We start from the raw sequence: 24398 nt of genomic DNA on the forward strand, positions 1-24398 counted from the left end.
CAGCCACGTGTTCAACTGCACTCTCTCCCTATTCTTTGCCTCTCTGTCACGTGGCACCGGCAACAACCCAGAGATGACGACTCTGTCTGTCCTAGCTTTTAGCTTCCAGCCTAACTCCTTGAGCTCTTGAATGACCTCCCCACCCCTCTTCCTACCTATGTCGTTGGTGCCAATGTGTACCACGACTTCTGGCTGCACACCCTCCCCCTTAAGGATTCTGAAGACACGGTCCGAGACGTCTCGGACCCTAGCACCTGGGAGGCAACAAACCATCCGAGAGTCTCGCCCATGTCCACAGAACCGCCTGTCCGTCCCTCTAACTAGAGAGTCCCCTATAACTAGCGCTCTCCTCTTCTCCCCCTTTCCCTTCTGAATCTCAGAGCCACAGACCCCTTCACTGCAGCTTACACCTGCAAGGCTGTCCCCCCCAACAGTTTCCAAAGCTGCATACTTATTTTTTAGGGGAACGACCACAGGGGAACCCTGCACTGCCTGTTTCTTCCCCTTCCCACCTCTAACTGTTACCCAGCTACCTCTGTTCTCTGGCGTAACTATGTCCCTGTAGCTTCTATCGATCACCCTCTCAGCCTCTCGAATAATCCTCAGCTCATCCAGCTCCAGTTCCAGTTCCCTAATTCTTGAGCTTCCTTCGAAAAGTGGGAAGTCTGTGTGAGATTGGCTGGGATCTGAATCCGAGACACCCTGGCACTGAGCCCAGAATTCGCTCGACAAAGGTACCTTAAGCAAAATGACATGTGGCTCATGCAAAGAAAGATGCAAATCAGCTTTGTGTCTGTTAAATTAGTAACAAGATTGGGAAACATATTTGCCTGATCAGCTACTTTCCATCATGGAGAATGCAGATTGCCCCCCCCAGCCGTGAGGTATTTGCACGGTGCCTTTGCAATGAGAAACTGTTTAGAGAATATTTTACTGAGGTTTACCTCTGATTCCTTTGGTGACTCAGTGGATAAATGCTGAGCTATTCAACTCCTGATTGGAACTCTGCTCTCTGCAGATATCCTCAGTGATTCCATGTTTAGTCAGCCCATGTTCTTATTTCGAATTTTCTTTTATTAATTAATTCTTTCACAAGATGTGAGTGTTGCCGGCTAGACCGACATTATTGCCCATCCCTTGTTGCCCTTGAATTGAATTGAATTGAATTAACTTTATTGTCACATGAGTCTAGTAAAATGTTTACAAGTCACCAGCTCAGGTGCAAAGGTAGCTAGGGTACAGGAAAAGGTGGTGGTGAACTTTCTCCTTGAACCACTGCCATTTATTTGGTGCAGGTATACTCACAATGCTGTTAAGGGGAGAGAGAGTTCCAGGATTTTGCCCCAGTGACAGGGAAGGAAAGGTGATATCTTTCCATGTCAGGATGGTGACTGTCCTGGAGAGGAATTTGCAGGTGGTGGTGTTCCCATGTATCTGCTGCACTTGTCCTTCTAGACGGAAGTGGTTGTGGGTTTGGAAGGTGCTGTTGAAGGAGCCTTGGTGAATTTCTGCAGCGCATCTAGTGCATGGTACACTGCTGCTACTGAGGGTCAGTGGTTGAGGAAGTGCATGTTTATGGATGTGGTGCTGGCCAATTTGTCCTGGATGGTGTCACGCTTCTTGAGTGTTGTTGGAGCTGCACTCATCGAGGCAAGTGGTGAGTATTCCATCACACTCCTGACTTGTACCTTTTCGATGATGGATAGGTTTTGGGGAGTTGGGAGATGAGTTACTCACTGCAGGATTCCTTGCTCTTGCAGCCACAATATTTGCATGGAGAAAGTGAAGATTGCAGATTCTGGAGATTAGAGTCAAAACATGTGATGCTGGAAAAGCACAGCCAGTCAGGCAGCATCCGAGGAGCAGGAGAGTCGGCGTTTCGAGCATTAAGTCTTACAAACACCTCATCTACTATGTTCGTTGCTCTCAATGTGGCCGCCTCTACACTGGGGAGACAGGACGCCAATTGCGGAATGTTTCAGGGAATATCTCTGGGACACATGCCCTCAACAACCTCACCGCCCTGTGGCCGACCACTTCAACTCCCCCTCCTACTTCTCCAAGGACATGCAGTCCTGGGCCTCCTCCACCACTAAATCCTAGCCACGTGACGACCATAGGAAGAATACCTCATCTTCTGCCTTAGGACCCTCCAACAACCTGGACTCGATGTCAACTTCACCAGTTTCCTCATCTCCCATTCCCCCACCTCATCCCTGATCCAACCCTCCAACTCGGCGCCGCCCTCATGACCAGTCCATCTTCCTTCCCACTTATCCGCCCCACCCTCCACTCCGACCTATCACTTTCAACCCCACCTTCATCTACCTATCGCATTCCTAGCTACCTTTCTCCCAGCCCCACCACCCTCCCATTTTTCTCTCAGTCCCTCTGCTACCCACCACCCCACCACCTCATTCCTGATGAAGAGCTCATGCTCAAAACGTCGATTCTCCGGCTCCTCCGATGCTGCCTGACCTGCTGTGCTTTTCCAGCATCACACTCTCGACTCTTTTCAGTGACACCCACATTGGAACAGCCAAATAAAAAACTGGAAGCATGTTCACTCATGTGCGACTCCAGTGGCCTGATAGCAAGCACTTTCCAACAAATCTTTCTCTAAAAATGTTTCTTCTGATCTATCCCCCTTTATGGTCCTTTTGGGGGGTGGGGGGTGGGGGGGGTATGCAACTAGCTCAGGTGGTTCAACAGCAGGTTTCTGATGCAGAGTCACATCAACCACATGGGTTCAATTCCTGAGGTTCCCTTGAAGGACTCTCCTTCACAAGCTCTCCCCTTGCCTGAGGCGTGGTGACCCTCAGGTTAAACCAGCACCAGCTGTCTCCCCCTCTCTCTATCTCTCTCTCTCTCTCTCTCTCTCTCTGAGAGAGCAGCCCTATGGTCTGGTAAGACTGCGGCAACTTTACCTTTAACTGAGATCACGATCTGTTGCCTTTGACTCGAGTGAATGGGAACAAATCATGAAACAATTTTCTTTTAAAGTACCACGGACAATGAAAATGCTGGAAAAACTCAGCAGGACTGGCAGTAACTGTGGACGGAAAAGAATGACCATTTCCATTCAACGATCTTTCATCAGATTGGTGTGGGGGAATGTCCTAAAGTTCAGGGACTCACCAAGTTACCAGGGCTGCTCCGGGGTAACAGCATATGATAGACTAGAGTTGAAGACCACAGGCTGCAAGTTCCCTTGATAGAATCCCTACAGTGTGGAAATAGGCCCTCGATCCACCAAGTCCACACCGACCCTCCAAAGAGTAACGCACCCAGACTCATTTCCCTACCCTATTATTCTATATGTACCCTGACTAATGCATCTAACCTACACATCCCTAAACACTTTGGCATGGCCAATTCACCTAACCTGCACATCTTTGGATTGTGGGAGGAAGCCCATGCAGACACGGGGAGAAATTGCAAACTCCACACAGACAGTCACCTGAGGCTGGGATCAAACCCAGGTGTAAGGCAGCAGTGTTGACCATTGAGCCACTATGGCTCCCTTCCTGAAAGGGAGTTGTGAACCAGGTACATTTTTGCAATTCAGTACCATTCATGGGCGGCATAACAGATCCAAATTTTACCAGGGTAGAATTTGACCTGGAAAACCATAGCTGGTCAGGCAGCATCCGGAGGAGGAAGAGAATCAATGTTTTGAGCATAAGCCCTTCATCAGGAATGAGGCTTGTGGCCCAAGGGGGCTGAGAGATAAAAGGGAGGGCGGTGGGGCTGGAAATACGATAGGTGAAGGCAATGCCCATGGAATTCCCACCTCCATGAAAATTTGACAGGAAAGTGAAAATTAAAATAGGAATTGCTGGGAGAAGCCCAGCAGGTCTGGCACGGATCTGTGGAGACAGAACCAAAGTTAAGCAATTCAAGTTCAATGGGACTTTTGTTCAGAATTGAAAGAGGATGAAAATGGTGAGTTTTACGCAGTTGACAGAGGGAGGAGAGCGTGAAATAGATGCTGAAGGTACCCAGAGAAAAAGACAAAGGCAGTGCTAATGGTGGTAAAGGACTAACAGAGACCTAAAATAGGTGTTAATGGTAAGACAATGACAGGGATGTCTGATAGGTGTTGATGGTGAGTGTGCAAAAGAGAAAATTCTGCTCGTTAAGTCAAAAAGACACAAAAAGACACTGCCCTTGGGGTGGAAGAATCAAATTGGAGGGCAGAGGTTAATGTTTGAAGTTGTTAAATATCATGTTGGAGACTGCAAAATGTCGAAGCAAAAAATAAGATGTTGGTCCTCTAGCTTGTGGTGAGGCTTTGATGGAACACAGTAGCAGGCCCAAGACAGAAATCTTAGTAAGAGAGAAAGATGGTTTATTGAAAAAAGGAATTACCATTTTTCAATGACAAGTAAAGTCTGTGGCTCAGACTAAAAGGGTCAGAACTTTGGCTCCCACTAGGGCCTGAAATGGAAATGGCAGAGTCCGTCTCTCTCCCAGTTATGGGTCACTTTTGTGGAGGTGGGATGGGAGGAGTATGGAGAGAAGGGTGAAGCAGAGCTACCCCATATCCACACATGATGGGTGACTGACACCTCTTACCTGTGGCCCAGTTTGACCAATTATCCACAGGCCACCCAAGATGCACCAACTGGCCTCCAGGTCCCTGCAGCGAGCATGAACAAGTTTAGGTGGTGGAGGCAGCCAGTGACCCAGCCAGGCCTAGAGTCAACACTGGGAAACATTCCTGACCTCTGTTGGTCTGCACCGGAGGGAGAAGTCCCAACCACAATACTAACACTTCTGAAGATGCTGTTCCTTTAACAAGGTTACCCAGCAGAGGGTTTGTAAACACAGAGACTCCAGGAGGTCTAGGCTTGGATGGGTTTCAGAGCCAGTTTGATTATAACTAACAGATACTGCCTTAGGCAAAAGGGTTTTGAGTTTTAAAAAAACACTTGTACAATGAAAGGGGAGTGGCCAGTTCTCCCAGCTCAGCTTTTCTCTGGTTTGGTTTGGTTTTAACAAGCAGTCAGTGGTGAAGCTGTTGGACCCAAAGAAGCAGGTCCATGCTGATCCTCCCTCTCTCTGACATCTCTCCTGGAAGACCCTGTGTTTGATTTTAACTTTTGTGCCAAGGGGTGCTTATGGGGATTGTTACAAGTATTTGGAACAGCAGCATTAAGTTGGGATAATCTGTTGGGCTTTTGGATAGGCTAAGTTATTCTGTATTCTGTTCTCTTTTGTTTGCGTTTCATTTGGTAACCTGTAAATAAATTCCATTTTGTTTAAAACTAAGCAGTTGGGCCAACTGCATCATTCCTGGATTATCCACTATATACCTGCTTAAAACAGCTAGCAAAGTTAGGGTCTGGGCTGCTTCCTTGAAAGGTTTTGAGGGGTCAGGTCTGGTCCATAACACACTTCAGCAAGGCTCTTGCTGTTAACACACTGAGCAAATAACAAGGAGTACACTTACTTCAGAGTGTCGGCAAGTCTTCACCAGGAGCGTCCTCACACTGTACTTGGAGATGATGCTGATTAAAGTCAAGCCTCTGGGTTTGAGTCTTAATTACTTAATCCAATACTGCTCACCGCAATGTTGGAAGAAAATTACAATGTACCACGTAACAGCCCAGATCTTAGCGCAGTTCATAGCTGGATTGGAGCAGGATGCAATCAGCCAGAACCAGGGAGCGGGAGATGGCCTAGCAGTAACATTGCTACACTATTAATCCAGAGACCCAGGTAATGTCCCTGGGACCCAGGTTCAAATCCTGCTGTGGAAGATGGTTATTTAAAATGTGGAATTAAGAATCTAAGGATGATGGGAAACCATTGTTAAGTGCCGGGAAAACCCTTCTGGTTCACCAATGCCCTTTAGGGAAGGAAATTTGTCATCCTTACTCAGTCTGGCCTACATGTAACTCCAGACCCGCAGCAATGTGGTTGACTCTTCAACTGCTCTCTAGGCAATTGGGGATGGGCAATAAATGTCGGCCTGACCAGTGACACTCTCATCCCATGAATAAATAAGAAAGGAACAAGTGCAAAGACTGATTTTGTATCACTGACCTCCGCCGTACTTCCCAGCACCAGTTGAACAAGCTTCCTTAAGCAGGTGCTTGCTGGGGGCAGTCCCAAGTTCTGCCGATGCATTTCGCAGGTATTTACGATGGTCTCCAAGGATACTCTCTTGTGTGGCAGGTCCTCACACATGCTCAGTAGGAGCTGGTTCAATGGGCCACTGAGCTGGACTGGCTGTGACGGGCGCAACAGAGAAAAAAAACTCCAGTAAGAAAGGAGTGAGAGAGACCCCCAAAACTGGAACCTTTACCCAAACAGTACATTATACTGCGATTATGATAGCACTTAACATGATGATCCTCAGTTCTTGAAAGAGAAGCAGTTGGTTAAATCTTTTAGGTTTGACAAGAGAACAATGACACACTTTCAAAACACTGCGTTAGAATGTCCTTGATTCTCTTGATGAGATCATGTAGTTTCTAATAGCTGGAATGAATCATTATGTGGAATCTTACAGACCCTTACGGCACACATTTCCCCACAATCCCACCCCAGAAATGGTGGGCTACAGAACTGGGCACCATAGCATCGGCATGTCATAATCTGCCTCAATTTTGGCCCTTAAGTGCCCACCAAATTGCGGGCTCACGGCCAGTCAAGCGCCACCACCAGCATTTTACAAGCGGCCTGAGGGTCCCCAAGGTAGTTCCCAAGTACCAGACTTATTATATTGTCGGGCAAAATGACCCATCTTGGATGAGCAGTGCGACTAGCTCAAGCAGTTACCATGGCTCACTGTTCCCTCCCGCCATAAATGGTGCCCACTAAATTGGCCCCAAGCGTTTAGAGACAGACTGACTCTCTGATGAGGGTGGAATTCCTACCCATAGACAGGCAATGGCCGAGTGATATTATTGCTGTCTATTCATTCAGAGACCCTTTCAATGTTCAACTGTCCCAGGTTCAAATCCAACCATGCCAGACGGAACTTGAGTTCAATTAAAATCTGGAATTAAGATGTTAATAATGATCATAAATCAATTGTTAGAAAATCCCATTTAGTTTAGATTAGATTAGGTTCCCTGCAGTATGGAAACAGGCCCTTCGGCCCAAAAAGTCCACACCGAACTTCCAAAGAGTGACCCACCCAGACCCATTCCCCTATATTTACCCCTGACTAATGCACCTATCACTATGGGCAATTCAGCGTGGTCAATGCACCTAACCTGCACGTCTTTGGACTGTGGGAGGAAACTAAAGCACCCTGAGGAAACCCATGCAGACACGGGGAGAATGTGTAAACTCCACACAGACAGTCCCCTTCTGGGTAATCCAAGATGGAGGACGGGAAAAATTTCTGGATTTAAGAGCTGCTCCTTTTTTGAGGTATTTTTGCTACTGGAGGTGATTTCCTCGAATTCCAGGAGCAGCAACTACTGTTTATAGGATGTTGCATTGTTTGGAAACTTTGGAAAATACAAAGTCAAAACAACAGCAATTTTAAAAGGGAAAAAAACAGACAAAGGAAGCGGATGGTGAGGTCAGTGCAGGAGAGAAAGAGAGAAAGAAACTGACACTGCCTTTGCTGTTTGAATTCATGTATCACTGGACATCAGAGTGCGTCTGGGAAAATTAACAAACAATGAAATTCACAACTGATCTTGGAGAAACAGTTGGGTGAAGTTCACAGCACAGAAGCAGATAAGTGTATTGTTGTTTTAAGTGTGACCTACAGAAAGTCTGCAGTAGTGAGTAAAGTGGGTTCTTTCTTGATCATATGTTTTTGGAGATATGTCTCTTGATTAAACTTAAAATATAAGCCGTAACTATTAATCCAACCTGGGGCAGTGTTTGTAGAGGAATAAGACGGTGTTATTTTCTGGGTTTGTAGATTGTGAAGAAGTAAAAATGGCCTTTTGTAGAGTGATATGTGCTTCTTGTCAGATGTGGGAGTTTAAAGAGTGTTTAAGGGTTACAGCAGATTATATTTGCAATAAATGATGTTGGTTGCGAAGCTTATCAGATCGAATGGATCCATTGGAGAGACAGTTAGAAGCAATGAGGAATTTGCAACAGCAACAGTATGTGATGGATGGTAGTTATAGGAAGGGGGGAAAGTCTCAGATACAGTCACATAGATGGGTTAACTCCTGGAAGGGTAAGAGAGGTAGGCACCTCAGTCAGGAGTCTTTTGTGGCTATACCAATTTCAAACAAGTATCCTGTTTTGGAAAATGTAGGGGTGATGGATTCTCGAGGGAACATAGCACGAACAGCCAAGTTTCTTGTATTGAGACTGGCTCTAATGCATCAAGGGGTACGTCGGGTTCCAAGAGATCAATTGTGTTAGGGGGATTCTCTAGTCCAAGGTACAGACAGACATTTCTGTGGCCAGCAGCGAGAAAGCAGAATGGTGTGTTGCTTCCCTGGTGCCAGGATCAAGGATGTCTCAGAGAGGGTGCAGAATGTTCTCAAGGGGGAGAGTGGCCAGCAAGAGGTCATTGTCCACATTGGAACCAACAACATTGGAAGGGAAAAGGCTGAGAGTCTGAAGGGAGATTACAGAGAGTTAGGCAGAAATTTAAAAAGGTAGTCCTCGAGAGTAGTAATATCTGGATTACTCCCTGTGCTATGAGCTAGTGAGGGCAGGAATAGGAGGATAGAGCAGATGAATGCATGGCTGAGGAGCTGGTGTATGGGAGAAGGATTCACATTTTTGGATCATTAAAATCTCTTTTGGGGTAGAAGTGACCTGTACAAGAAGGACGGATTGCACCTAAATTGGAAGGGGATAATATACTGGCAGGGAAATTTGCTGGAGCTGCTCGGGAGGATTTAAACTAGTAAGGTGGGGGGATAAGACCCAGGGAGGTAGTGAGGAAAGAGATCAATCTGAGACGGGTACAGTTGAGGACAGAAGCGAGTCAAACAGTCAGGACAGGCAGGGACAAGGTAGGACTAATAAATTAAACTGCATTTATTTCAGTGCAAGGGGCCGAACAGGGAAGGCAGATGAACTCAGGGCATTGTTAGGAACATGGGACTGGGATAGCAATTACAGAAACATGGCTTAGGGATGGGCAGGACTGGCAGCTTAATGTTCCAGGATACAAATGCTACAGGAAGGATAGAAAGGGAGGCAAGAGAGGAGGGGGAGTGGTGTTTTTGATAAGGGATAGCATTTTGATAAGGGATAGCATTTTGATAATGGATAGCTGTCTGAGGGTGGATGTTCCTGGAAATGCATCCAGGGAAGTTATTTGGGGGGAACTGAGAAATAAAAAAAGATGATCACCTTCTTGAGATTGTATTATAGACCTCCTAATAGTCAGAGGGAAATTGAGAAACAAATTTGGAAAGAGATCTCAGCTATCTGAAAGAATAATAGGGTGATTATGTTAGGGGATTTTAACTTTCCAACCATAGACTGGGACTACCATTGTGTTAAGAGTTTAGATGGAGAAGAATTTGTTAAGTGTGTACAAGAAAATTTTCTGATTCAGTGTGGATATACCTAATAGAGAATTACAAAACTTGACCTACACTTGGGAAATAAGGCAGGGCAGGTGTCTGAGGTGTCAGTGGGGGAGCACTTTGGGACTAGCGACCATAATTCTATTAGATTTAAAATAGAGATGGAAAAGGATAGACCAGATCTAAAAGTTCTAAATTGGAGAAAGGCTAATTTTGACGGTATTAGGCAAGAACTTTCAAAAGCTGATTGGGGGCAGTTGTTCGCAGGTAAAGGGATGGCTGGAAAACAGGAAGCCTTCAGAAATGAGATAAAGACAATCTAGAGAAAGTATATTCCTGAAAGCAAAGGCTGGTAAGTATAGGGAATGCTGGATGACTAAAGAAATTGAGGTTTTGGTTCAGAAAAAGAATGAAGCATAAACAGGATAGATCAAGTGAATCCTTAGAAGAGTATAAAGGCAATAGGAATATACTAAAGAGGGAAATCAGGAGGGCAAAATGGGGACATGAGATAACTTTGGCAAATACAATTAAGGAGAATCCAAAGGGTTTTTACAAATATATTAAGGACAAAAGGGAGAGAATAGGACCCCTCAAAGATCAGCAAGGCGGCCTTTGTGTGGAGCCACAGAAAATGGGGGAGATACTAAATGAATATTTTGCCTGTGACCAGTGGAGTGCCACAAGAATTGGCGCTGGGCCCTCTACCTTTTGTCATTTATATAAATGATTTGGATGCGAGCATAAGAGGTACAGTGAGTAAGTTTGCAGATGACACCAAAATTGGAGGTGTAGTGGACAGCGAAGAGGGTTACCTCAGATTACAACAGGATCTGGACCAGATGGGCCAATGGGCTAAGAAGTGGCAGATGGAGTAAAATGTGTGATGCTGCATTTTGGGAAAGCAAATCTTAGCAGGACATATACACTTAAGGGTAAGTTCCTAGGGAGTGTTGCTGAACAAAGAGACCTTGGAATACAGGTTCATAGCTCCTTGAAAGTGGAGTCACAGGTAGATAGGATAGTGAAGAAGGCGTTTGGTAGGCTTTCCTTTATTGGTCAGAATATTGAGTACAGGAGTTGGGAGGTCATGTTGCGGCTGTACAGGATATTGGTTAGGCCACTGTTGGAATATTGCGTGCAATTCTGGTCTCCTTCCTATTGGAAAGATGTTGTGAAACTTGAAAGGGTTCAGAAAAGATTTACAAGGATGTTGCCAGAGTTGGAGAATTTGAGCTATAGGGAGAGGCTGAACAGGCTGGGGCTGTTTTCCCTGGAGCGTCGGAGGTTGAGGGGTGACCTTATAGAGGTTTACAAAATTATGAGGGGCATGAATAGGGTAAATAGGCAAAGTCTTTTCCCTGGGGTTGGGAAGTCCAAAACTAGAGGGCACAGGTTTAGGGTGAGAGGGGAAAGATATAAAACAGACCTAAGGGGCAACTTTTTCACACAGAGGGTGGTACGTGTATGGAATGAGCTGCCAGAGGAAGTGGTGGAGGCTGGTACAATTGCAACAATCAAGAGGCATTTGGATGGGTATATGAATAGGAAGGGTTTGGAGGGATATGGACCGGGTGCTGGACTAGATTGGATTGGGATATCTGGTCGGCATAGGCAGTTTGGACCGAAGGGTCTGTTTTCATGCTGTACATCTCTGTGACTCTATGACCTGAGGCTGGAATTGAACCCGGGTCCCTGGCGCTGTGAGGCAGTAGTGCTAACCACTGAGCCACCATGCCGCCTCTTTAGGGAAAGAAACGGCCATTGCTGTGTTCTTCCAGCCTCCTGCCTGTCTACTTTGGGTTCCGGCATCTGCAGTTTTGTTGTCTCTAATCCTTGTCTGGTCTGGCCTACATGGGACTCCAGATCCACAGCAATGAGGTTGACTTTCAACTGCCCTCTGGGCAATTAGAGATGGGCAATAAATGCTGACCCAGCCAGTGGTGCTCTCATCCCACGAATGAATAATTTTTTAAAAAAATTAACACATCAACTGGAGGTGACTCCCTTTGGATGTGTTCTCTCAGATAGACTCAAAAGATCTCGCAGCACTATTTTGAACATTGTAACGAAACAAAAAAGATATGAAAGCTGACAGCGCAAGGTTTTGGTCAGGAATGGTGAAGTTGGTGTGGGCTCTGTATTGTGACATTAATAATTTTTATAGTTATTGAATATTAATTAGACTTCTGCATTTTTGCCTCCCATTGGGGTTGTTAATTGAGAGTTCAGACTTGATTTAGCTTTCAATGTAAACAGGACAACCACAGAAAATGTTATGGTGCAAAAGACAGAGAAGGTGAGTGCTCTTAACTGAAAGCTATAATAATTTAATACAGCAGAGCATCAAGAGATGAAAATATGTTCACACAGCAGGTGTAAGTTGGACTTGTCGGCAGAAGATGGGTTTTGTCAACAGATGAGTAAACACAAAGAGGTGCAAGACTGAAAGCACAGCTGATTTATATTCCATTTTCTCAATCAGGGAAATAAGGCAGTTTTCTCATTATGATGCTTTCTGCATTCGATACAAGTACTAACTCAAATTCATTTCCCAAAAAAAAACTTGCACGAGCCAACTTTACATGGTTGTTCTCCAGAGACCACCTTTGCAGCAACTTCTCTGATCAGCTTTCTGTCACACACAACACTTAAAGTCACAAATAACATAACAATTAACTTTCCCTCCTTGCCTTTCTCAATCACGTCATCCTCCTCCCACACCTCCCCCTATTGTCCACTTAGGTGAAATTCCCCTTGCCTCATTCCATTCCTCTCTAATTAATCATAACCAAAGTGCTGGCTTCTCCTCCCACTGTCATATCCTTACCTCTGGAGTTCCTCACGAACACAAATACACTTGCTGCAATTGGAGAGAGCACAATTATAGTACTGTATATGGTTTTGGTCTTCTAACCTGAGGAAGCATATACTAGCCATTGAGACCATGCAATGCATGTTAACTACAACGATTCCTGGGATGGTGGGAGTGTCCTATGTAGAGAGATTAAGGAGCCTGGACCTATACTGTTCAGAACTTAGAAGAATGAGAAGTGATCTCATTGACACTTACGAAGTTGTTACAGGGCTCAACAGGGCAGATGCAAGAAGGATGTTTCCCCTTGCAAGATGATTAGGGAGTGGCGGCGTTGAGAACCAAGGGACAGAGTCTCAGAACAAGGGGTAGTCCATTGAGTAACCAAAATAAGGAGGAATTTCTTCTTTCAGAGGATAGTGAATCTTTGGAATCCTCCACCGCAGAAGGCTGTGAAAGCTTAGTCATTGACTATGTCTAAGGTAGAGATCAATAGATGTATTGATATTAAGAAGATCAAACGAAATGGGGATGGTACAAGAAAATTATGTTGAGGTCTAAGATCAATCAGGAGCTGGTGTATAGCAGAAGAAATTTGATGGGTCAAATGGCCTGCACTTTTTCCCTATTTGTCTAATCTATCTGTGCTCCCTTCCTAATTCTACTCTGTATGCAGCCCACCTACAACACTGTTTGAAAACCCGGCATTATTTTCCACATTTCTGTTGACACCACCCAGCTCATCTGTACCATCTCAGAACGGACAGTCTGCTTGTTTGGCATCAAGCACTGGGTGAACACACCTTCCCTCCAATTCAATACTGGAAGGTTGAAACCCTTCTCTTCAGTGCATTCCACAAACTCCATGCCCCCTGCAACATTTCCATCCATCTCCCTGGCTAATGCTTGAGGCAAAACCAAACCCTTTGCAGTGTCAGTGTCCTATCTGATATTGAAATGAGCTTCTAACCTCTTAACCCATCATTGATAAGATCTCCACCTTACACCTTTATTGCATCATCCAATTTCATTTCATGCTGCTAAACATTGAATAATGTCTTTTTACCTATTTTACCAAACTCCTGGCCTGCCTCCCACATCATGTGAAGTAAAACTCATTGAGAGCTCACTGCTCTACATATCCCATTATATATCAAGTTCCACCAGAGTTCTTGATGGCTAACATTAGCTTTCAGTTTGACTACTACCCTTCAAAGTCTCTCTCCTCCTCCATTTCAGCCCTTTAATTCACACCAACGGGCTCAGTGGTTAACAGCACCAACCCAGATTCACTTCCACCCACGGGTGACTGACTGTGTGGAGTTTGCACGTTCTTTGCATGGGTTTCCTCCGAGTGCTCCGGTTTCCTCCCACAGTGCATAGATGTGCAGATTAGGTAAATTGGCCAGGAGAAATGAAGGGTTACAGCTATGGAGTGGGTCCGAGAGAGATGACCACTAGAGGGTCGGTGTGGATTCAGTGGGCCAAATGGCCTGCTTCTACCCTATAGGGATTTTATGCATCCACCCCTGTATCAAAATCTTGTTTTGTTTGATAATTATTCCTATCAAATGCGTTGGAATGTTGATGCAAGGGAACAATCTCACCTGCAAGTTCCCCTCCAAGTCCCACACCATCCTGACTTGGGAATATACTGCTGTTCCTTCACTGTGACTTGGTCAAAATCCTGGAATCCATTCCAAAACAGCCCTTTGGGTGTAAATATCCTAGACAGACTGCATCAGGAAGATGTCCCTCCCCCAGTTTCTCAAGGACCATTTGAAAGAAGAAATACATGCTGGCCTCACTAACAAAACCCTCATCTTGGGAAAGAATCACAAAATAATCTGTCAGAGGCGCCATCTTTCAGATGTCAAACTGTAGCCTCGATCTATGGCCAAGAGAGGATAAACAATCCATGGCATTATTTGGGATGCTAGTGACTTCTCTCCCATCACATTTAACACTCATTCAACAAACACAAAGCAAAAAAAAAATTCTGTTTGTGGGAGGTTGCTGTGAGAAAATTGACTTTCTACATGGCAATGTCAATTGTAATTTAAAGCTGCTTCATGAAGCATTTTGTCTCGTTCTGAAATTGTGCTGCATGTTCTAACATCGCCAACAGTAATTTCTAGATGTGGCTAGATTTCTTGATATGTCATTAGAAAGCTAACATCACCATCGCTCATATGAGAGAGAGAGAGAGAGAGATAGGGAGAGATTGGGGTAGTGACTCAGTAACTGGATTAGTAATCCTGTTGGGGGATGGTGGGGGATAATGATCTGGAATGAGAGCTCAAATTCCACCCTACTACAGCAGCTGATGAACTTAAATTGAACTTAACCAGTCTGGAGTAAAAGCTTGTATTAGTAATGGTCACCATGAAATTACTGGTTATGTACTTCATGGACAGAAACTCAACTGACCTTACTAGGTTTGGACTACATATCCCTCTAGACCCAGAGCGATCTGACTGACTCTTACCTGCCTTCTGATAGCACCTAGCAAGCCAAGTTGTATTCAAGGAGAGGCTTGGAGCTACCTTCATGGGCAGTTTGGAGGACATAATTGATGCAGAGTCAAAGAATTCTCAAGGAATTGAAAACACCTTTAGCAATCACACACTTTAATAGACAGGTATCACAGACTCCTCGAGTCATAGAGTCATGCAGCACAGAAACAGACCCTTCAATCTAAACAGTCTATGCTAAATATAATCTCAAACTTACTAATTTCACCTGGCTGCTCCTGGTCCATATCCCTCCAAACCTTTCCTACTCATGTACCTATCTAAGTGTCTTTAAAATGTTATAACTGTACCTATATTTACCACTTCCTCTGGAAGTTTATCCACACATGAAGAACCCTCTGTGTAAAACATTTCCCCTCATGCCTTTTTTAATTCTTTCTCCTCTCACCCTAAAAATAAGCCCCCTAGTCTTAAAATCCCCCATCCTAGGATAAAGGCAACTCCTATTAACCCTATCTATACCCAACATGATTTTAAAAAGCTTTATAAAGTCACCTTGCAACCTCTTACATTCCAGTGAAAAATTCCCAGCCTTTCTTTATAACTCAACCTTCTATACCCAGTAACATCCTGGCAAATTTCTCCTGAACTCTCTCTGGAGCTTAATAGTTCTGAATAGAAAAAGATACAAGTGTTAACAGGGTCAGTTTGGTTTATTTAGAACAGGACAAAATGCATACTGTTCATTTTCCCAAACAGTGGAAGGGCTGAATTCAATTTAGCACTTCTCTTGGATTCACTCTCCAAGTTGAGCAAGTCTCACCTGTGTTTCAGGAAGGTGGTAGTCAGCTGCCCAGTACAGGGTCATTCCCAGTGAGTATAAGTGCATCTGAAGGGGCAAAAGACAAACAAGGTGAAACAGCCATCACCACATGAACCAGACACCTGACAGGGATTCAAAGAGAAAGCAAGTTTGCAGCTCCTGTTTGGCAGGGGATACAGTAGGGATTCCCCTTTGCAGTAATATTCCTGAAACTCAGGGCATTAAAAGCAACAGTCTTGGAAGACAGGCAGTGCATAAGACCGAACAACAACCTATTGAACCATCCCTTTGCAAAGCAAGCAATATCTGGATCAGGCATTTCAATGTAAATTTAACACAAGTGTACAGGGAAAGGATTGTTTTGTACATTTATTGAGTCATAGAGGTGTATAGCATGGATACAGACCCTTCGGTCCAATTCTGACCAAATATCTTAAATTAACATAGTCCCATTTGCCAGCATTTGGCCATATCCTTTTAAACCCTTCCTATTCATATACCCATACAAATGCCTTTTAAATGCTTTATTAGTACCAGCCTCCACCAGTTCCTCTGGCAGTTCATTCCATACATGCACCACCCTCTGTGTGAAAAAATTGCTCCTTAGGTCCCTTTTATATCTTTGTCCTCTCACTTTAAACCTATGCCCTCTAGTTCTGGACTCCCCGACCCCAGGGAAAAGACCTTGTCTATTTATCCTATCCATTCCCCTCATGATTTTATAAACCTCTATAAGGTCACCCCTCAGCTTCCAAGGCTCCAGGGAAAACAGCCCCAGTCTATCCAGCCTCTCCTTATATTCAAACCCTCCAACCCGGCAACATCCCTGTAAATCTTCCAAGACCAGGGAGAGCAGAAATGAATCCAGTATTACAAAAGTGGTCTAACCATTTCCTGTACAGCCTCAATATGACCTCTCAACTCCTAAATTCAATGCACTGAAATTTGAAGGATGCTAGAAATTAAACACAGTCTTAGCATCTGTCCGTCTGGATGGATAGGAAAAAAAATAACATAACTATTATAATGATTCATACCTCTTCTATAATCATTGATGTGCTACACCTGATTAAGGAGACTATTTAATTTTGTGAGACAAACCCAGGGTCTTTGATTCTGTGAGTGCTATTATTGCATGATATTGGCAATCATTTATCAAGGAGGATTACTTCAGCTTTGGGTGGTAATTATATTCAATGAGAATTATGATGAAATGTTTGAGGGCAGTGAATCTGCGTAAAATTGCCAATGAGGCTGGTCCACTGTCTTCCTACCTGCTTATGTAGACTGAGAAAACCTTTTACAGAAATTCAGATCTGACTGACAGGAACAAATCAAAACATCCTTCTTTTTTCTGCCTTTTGGAAAATAAACTTCAAGACAGATAGTGTTCATATTTACCCCGTCCACCTAATTTAGATAAAGTCCAGTGTGCTGCTCTTATTAACTCTGACAGCTTTTTTATGCACTGATCTCAACAGTCTCCAAGGCAACGGCATACCAACTGTGCCATTAGCTCAAGTATTTGTCATTTCTCATGCTGGGAAATCACTGCAAGACGATAAGCTTCAGTGTGCTGCTATTCACACCCAGCACTCCGTGCAGAGAGTTCTCTCCTCAGCCACTGACATTCCAAAAGGAATTCTCTCTCACAGTTGAGACTTAAGACCGCTTCAGTGTCAGTCGGCCGTTAGAATGTCAGTCGGACTGTGCTTTGTCCCAGCCAAACTAAAACTGTCATTTTCTTCCAGAAGAGCAAGATGTATGCTTCACAGGACAGGTCTGCCGCAGCGTTGAATCGCAGAAAGGAATCATTTTTCCCATTCCTTTTCCCTCCTCATCACCATCAATTCTGAGGTAACAGTCACTGAAATGTATCAGCCATCGGAGATAGTTCCAACTTCCACTGAAGGAAGTGAGGCAAATGGCTTTTAATTAGTAGCCATTTAGTTTACTTTCTGCAGTAAACTTGAGGTGCACCAGTCAGCGTCCCCCACACATAAGTCAAGCACAAAAGAAGCATGTCGACTTTTGATGGTCACCAGTATATTTCTTGTGCTTATTCTCATTGGACTTCAAGTCATTGGGAGGTGACCTTTTTGAAATATACACCATTCTTAGGGGAGTAAATGACTACAGAGGCTGGAATCTGTATTGAAAGCCACAAATACTGGAGATCAGAGTGGGTCAGTGGAAGCTCTGGTGAAGATTTGAAACGTTAGGTTGCTCTCTCTCCAATGGATGCTGCCTGACCCGCTGTGATCTCCAAGGTTCCTAGGGGGACTTGTCAGGGTAGATGTGGAAAGATGGAAGAGCCTAGAACCGGAGGATGTAACTTCAGGGTAAGAGGTGGCTCAGATTGGACAGAGATGAAGAAGGATTTCTTCAGTCAAGAGGTTGTGAATCTGTGGAAGTCTCTAAGTATGTCCAAGGTTGAGACAGACAGATGTTTAATCAGGAAGAGAATCAAATGTGAAAAAGACAGGAAGGTGGAGTTGAGGATTATCTAATCAGCTTCAATCTCATTGAATAGTGCAGCAGATTTGATGGGTTGAATGACCTACTTCTGTTCCAACATCTTATGGTCTCCTTTCTCTGCCAGGTTATTGTTGCCCCGCTTTCCTTTCTATCTGATTCTTTTTTCATTCTTCCCCATCTCTCTGACACGATCCAAAATGACAGCAAAAGCTGAGCTTCAGATGTAAAACAAAGGTGGCATGGTGGCTCAGTGGTCAGCATCGCTGCCTCACAGCACCAGGAACCCGGGTTCGATTCCAGCCTCAGGCGACCATCTGTGTGGAGTTTGCACATTCTCCCAGTGTCTGTGTGGGTTTCCTCCCACAATCCATGAGCAGGTTAGGTGGGTTGGCCATGCTAAATTGCCCCATAGTGTCCAGGATGTGCAGGCTAGGTGGGTTAGCCATGGAAAATACAGGGATAGGACGGGGGTGGGTTTGGGTAGAGAGCTCTTCGGAGGGTAGGTGTGGACTCGATGGGCTGAATGGCCTGTTTCCACACATAGGGATTCTGAATGTTGGAAATCCAAAATAGAAATTGCTGAGAACACTCAGCAAGTCAGGCAACATCGTTGGAGAGGAGGCAGGAGGTTTCAGGTCTAGTGATACTTCTTCAGACCCTCATTCGAAAAGGGGGAGACAGGATCCAAAACATTAACTCTGCTTTCTCTCCACAAATGGTGCCAGACCTTTCTGTTTTAGATCTTCAGAGACTCCCTTCACAGGTCTAAGGTGTCCCATGTTACTCACTCATGAACCTTTCCTGACTGAGATGCGTAGTCTCCCTAAACGTGTTCAGGAATGAAGGACCTTCCTGCTGTAGAAGTAAAGATGAACAGAGAAGTGTAAATACCCTTTGCAGCTTTGATGGGTGTGGAATTGTCAATAAAGGTTAACTAACACTGTGCCAGTGAGCATAGCAGCAGTGTGTACCATCTACAGATGTGCCAGAGAATCAGAGAGTCATAGAGATGTACAGCACGGAAACAGACCCTTCGGTCCAACTTGTCCATGCCAACCAGATATCCGAACCTAACCTAGTCCCATTTACCAGCACTTGGCCCATACCCCTCTAAACCCTTCCTATTTATGTACTCATCCAGAATCCAGATGCTCTAGAAATGTTGCAATTGTACCAGCGTCCACCACTTCCTCTGGCAGCTCATTCCATATACGTACCACCCTCTGTGTGAAAAATTTGCCCCTTAGGTCCCTTTTATATCTTTCCCCTCCCACCCTAAACCTATGCCCTCTAGTTCTGTACTTCCCCCAACCCAAGGAAAATACTTTCTCTATTTACCCTATCCATGCCCCTCATGATTTTATAAACCTCTATAAGGTCACCCCTCAGCCTCTGACACTTCAGGGAAAACAGCCCCAGCCTATTCAGCATCTCTCTATAGCTCAAATCATCCAACCCTGGCAACATCCTTGTAATTCTTTTCTGTATCCTTTCAAGTTTCACAACATGTTTCTGATAGGAAGGAGACTAGAATTGTACTCAATATTCCAAAAATGGCCTAACCAACGTCCTGTACAACGAAAACATGACCTCTAAACTCTACACTAAATATCTGACCAATACAGGAAAGCATACCAAATACCTTCTTCACTATCCTACCTACCTGCGACTCTCCATTCAAGGAACGATGGACCTGCACTCCAAGGTCTCTGTTCAGCAACACTCCCCAAGGCCTTACCATTTAAGGGTATAAGTCCTGCTCTAATTTGCTTTTCCAAAATGCAGCACCTCGCATTTATCTAAATTAAACTCCAACCGTCACTCCTCGGTCCACTGGCCCATCTGATCACCAAGGCTCCTTCAGCAGCACCTTCCAAACACAAGACTAGCATCTAGAAGGACAAGGCAACAGATATATGGGAACACCACCTCCTGCAAGTTTAGTTACAGGACAAGATGCATACTGGAAATATATCACCATCTCTTCAGTGTCACTGGGTCAAAATCCTAGACCTCCCACCTTAACGGCATTGTGAGTATACCTACAACAATTAGAGTGCAGTGATTCAAGAAAGCAGCTCTCCACTACCTTCTAAGGGATGTGTAATAGGTGTTGGCCCACCCAGAGCAATCCACATTCTGTGAATGAATACACATAACATACATGCTTCTGTCTATGTATCTCATTCAGGCTGACACTTAATTGCAGAGTTAAGGGAGAGAGTGCTGCACTGTCAGAGTCACTACCTTTCTGGTGCATTATCAAACTAAGGCCACGTGAATCGGCCCAGATGGATGTCAGTCTTTAAAGACCAGTGAAGGGGTTCTTTCAGTGTCCAGTGGTGTTCAACCACCAAAGGATAAGCTGTTTGTTTATATCATCACTGCCCCTTGGACTCTTAATGAGCAGAAACCAGCTGAAGCTGAAGATCAGCAGCAGGGAGGTCACAGAAGCTGTACAGTGTGGAAGTAGGCCATTCAGCCCATTAAGTCCATATTGACGTCCAAAAAGCTTCCCACCCAGACCCACCCCCTTCCCTAACCCTGTAACCCTGCATTTCACATGGCTAACCCATATCTTTGGAATGTGGGAGGAAACCGGAGCACCCAGAAGAAACCCATGCAGACACAGTGTGCAATCTCCACCCAGGCAGTCACCAGAAAATTGAATTGAAACTGGGTTCCTGTTGCCCCACTAGTCAACACAATCATGGCTGACCTGATTACTCCACCTTCTCACTTAACACCTATGATCTTTCACCCTCTTGTGTGACAAGATCTATCTGCCTTTGTCTTAAAAATATGCAAAGTCTCACTGACCTTCCATCATCTTTCAAGGAGTGAAGTGTTCCTACTTCAACACCAGAACTATCCGAAATAAGGTAGGTGAGCTTCGATAGGTACCTGGAACTTTGATATTGTGGCCGTTTCAGACACATGAATAGTGCAGGGTCAGGAATAGATGCTGCAGGTTCCAGGGTTTAGATCTTTCATTAAGAACAAAGAAGGGAGTAAAAGAGGGGGAGGTGTGGCCTTGTTAGTCAAGGACAGTATAACGGTGGCTGAAAGAACTTTTGATGAGGACTTGTCTACTGAGGTAGTATGGGCTGAGGTTAGAAACAGGAGAGGAGAGGTCACACTGCTGGGAGTTTTTTATAGGCCTCTGCAGTGTTACAGGGATTAGATTAGATTACATTACAGCGTGGAAACAGGCCCTTCGGCCCAACAAGTCCATACCGACCCGCCGAAGCACAACCCACCCATGCCCCTACACTTACCCCTTACCTAACACTACAGGCAATTTAGCATGGCCAATTCACCTGACCTGCACATCTTTGGACTGTGGGAGGAAACCGGAGCACCTGGAGGAAACCCACGCAGACACAGGGAGAACGTGCAAACTCCACACAGGATGTGGAGGAGAGGATTGGCAAAACGATTCTGGGCAAGAGTGAAAGGAACAGGGTGGTCATTATGGGGGTACTAACTTCCCCAATATTGACTGGACTCTAGTAGGCCGGATGGATCAGTTTTTGTCCAATGTGTGCAGGAGGGTTTCCTAACACAGTGTGTCGAAGGGCCAACAAGAGGGGAGGCCACACTGAATCTGTTACTAAGTAATGAACAGGCCAGGTGTTTGATTTAGTGTTAGGTGAGTATTTTGGCAAAAGTGACCATAATTTAGTTACGCTTAGTTTAGCGATGGAAATGGATAGGTCCATGTCACATGGCAAGAGTTATCTATGGGGGAAAGACAATTATAATGTGTTTAGGCAAGACTGAGGATGCAGAGAATGGAGTAGCAAAATGCAGGGGATGGGTACAATTGAAATGTGGAGTTGGTTTAAGGAACAGATATTGCATGTCCTTGATAGGTATGTCCTTATCAGGCAGGGAGGAACTAATAAGGTAAGGGAACCATGGTTTACTAAAGAAATTGCATCTCTTGTTAAGCTGAAGAAGGAGGCTTATGTGACAATGAGACGGAATGATACAGAGGAGGCGATGGAGAGTTACAGGTTAGCTAGGAAGGATTTAAAGAGCGTATTAAGAAGAGCAAAGAGAGGACATGGGCAGTCTTTAGCAGGTAGAATAAAGGAGAACCCTAAAGCTTTCTATAGGTATGTAAGGAATAAAAGGATGACTAGGGTAGGAATAGGGCAAGTCAAAGACAGAAGTGGGAAGTTGTATATGGAGATCAGAGAGGTGCTAAACGAATATTTCTCATTGGTGTTCACTCAGGAAAGGGAGAATATTGTAGAGAAGAATAAGATAGAAGATATTAGACTAGAAAGGATTGAGGATATTAAGGAAGAGGTGTTATCAATTCTAGAAGGAGTGAAAGTAGATAAATCCCCTGGGCTGGATGGGATTTATCCGAGGATTCTCTGGGAAGCTAGGGAGGAGGTGTTGGAGTCTTTGGTTTTGATCTTTGAGTCGTCATTGTCTACAGGTTTAGTACCAGAGGACTGGAGGATTGCAAATATTGTGCCCTTGTTCAAGGAGGGCAGTAGAGATGTTTCAGGTAATTATAGACCAGTGAGCCTTACGTCTGTTATAAGAAACAGTTTGGAAAGGATTATGAGAGATAGGATTTATAATCATCTTGCAAGCAAAAATTTGATTGCAGATAGTCAACATGGACTCGTCAAGGGCAGGTCATGTTTCACAAAGCTCATTGAGTTTTTTGAGAAAGTGTAGATGAGGATAGGGCAGTTGACATGGTGTAGTTGGACTTCAGCAAGGCCTTTGATAAGGTTCCACATGGTAGGCTGTTGGAGAAAATGCAGAGGCATGGGATTAAGGGTGATTGTGGCAGTTTGGATTAGAAACTGGCTTTCTGTAAGAATGCAGTGAGTGATGGTTGATGGAAAATATTCAGCCTGGAGTCCAGTTACTCATGGTGTGCCACAAAGATCTGTTTTGGGTCCACTGCTATTTGTCATTTTTATAAACGACTTAGATGCAAGCATAGGTGGATGGGTTAGTAAGTTTGCAGATGACACTAAAGTCAGTAGATAGTGGACAGGGTGGAAGAACATTGCAGGTTGCAGGGGGGACTTGGATAGACTGCGGAATTGAGCTGAGAGGTGGCAAATGGAGTTCAATGAAGCTAAATGTGAGGTGATTCACTTTGGGAAGATAACAGGAAGGTAGAATACTGGACCAATAGAAAGATTCTTGGTAGTGTGGATATGCGGAGGGATCTTGGGAGTCCATGTACATAGATTCCTGAAAGTTGCCACTCAAGTTGATCATGTTGTGAAGAAGGCATATGACGTGTTAGGTTTTATTGGTAGAGGGATTGAGTTCCAGAGCCGTAATGCCATGCTGCAACAATACAAAACACTAGTGCGGCCGAAGTTGGAATATTGTGTACAGTTCTAGTCCCCCCCATTACAGGAAGGATGCGGAAGCATTGGAAAAGGTGTAGAGGAGATTTACCAGGATGTTTCCTGGTCTGGAGGGAAGGCTGAGGGACTTGGGTTTATTCTCATTGGAAAGAAGAAGGCTAAGAGGGGATTTGATAGAGACATACAAGATGATCAGGGATTAGATAGGGTAGACAGTGAAAGTCTTTTTCCTAGGATGATGACGTCAGCTTGTACGATGGGGTATAGCTACAAATTGCGGGGTGATAGATTTAAGATAGATGTCAGAGGCAGGTTCTTTACTCAGAGAGTGGTAAGGATGTGGAATGCCCTATCTATCAATGTAGTTAACTCAGCCACATTAGGAAGATTTAAACAATCTTTGGATAAGCACATGGATGATGATGGGATAGTGTAGGGGTATATGGGCTTAGATTAGTTCACAGGTCGGCACAACTTCGAGGGTCGAAGGGTCTGTTCTGCACTGTATTGTTCAATGTTCTATGTTCTACATTCTATGTTCCAAAGACCAAACACCCTTAGTCTCTGCATCTTTGTCTTAAATGGGTGGCTCCTTATTTTCAAACAATGAGTACTAGTTCTCGATTCTCCCACAACAGGAAACATCCTTCCCACAACTATAGTCTTTCAGGATTCATCAGGATCGTCTTTGTGTCATTGAATCTTCGCCTCGTACTCTCTTAAACTCCAATGGATACGAGTCCAGCCTGACCATAAGACAACCCTCCCATTCCAAGTATACATCTACTGAAACTTCTCTGGAGGGCTTGCAGTGCTTTTTTTTTTGTAAATTGCTTCTTCCAAAGAAAATTTCCACTTCGTAATCTCCCTTTGTGCATTTTTTTTTGCATGGTGAAATAGGCAAGTAACATTTTATCTTATGATCCAAGGAAGCCCTTTCAATGAATAATACATATGAGAGGGGAAAAAGACTGAAAA

The 24398-nt window shown here is 44.5% G+C and overlaps 1 protein-coding gene across 7 annotated transcripts in view; it reads right to left on the reverse strand.

Moving 5' to 3' along the window:
• ptpn20 (protein tyrosine phosphatase non-receptor type 20) overlaps positions 1-24398 on the reverse strand; it is a 436259-nt gene that overhangs the window by 325273 nt on the left and 86588 nt on the right. For all 7 annotated transcript variants that reach the window (XM_072583170.1, XM_072583173.1, XM_072583172.1 and 4 more), the window contains exons 4-5: positions 15589-15654; positions 6052-6237 (exon numbers count right to left, since the gene is read on the reverse strand). In XM_072583170.1, the coding sequence (XP_072439271.1) occupies positions 6052-6237; positions 15589-15654 (252 nt within the window). The remainder of the gene's footprint in view (positions 1-6051; positions 6238-15588; positions 15655-24398) is intronic.

The sequence above is a fragment of the Chiloscyllium punctatum genome, chromosome 13 (assembly GCF_047496795.1).
Source record: "Chiloscyllium punctatum isolate Juve2018m chromosome 13, sChiPun1.3, whole genome shotgun sequence".
In the NCBI taxonomy this organism is placed as follows: domain Eukaryota; kingdom Metazoa; phylum Chordata; class Chondrichthyes; order Orectolobiformes; family Hemiscylliidae; genus Chiloscyllium; species Chiloscyllium punctatum.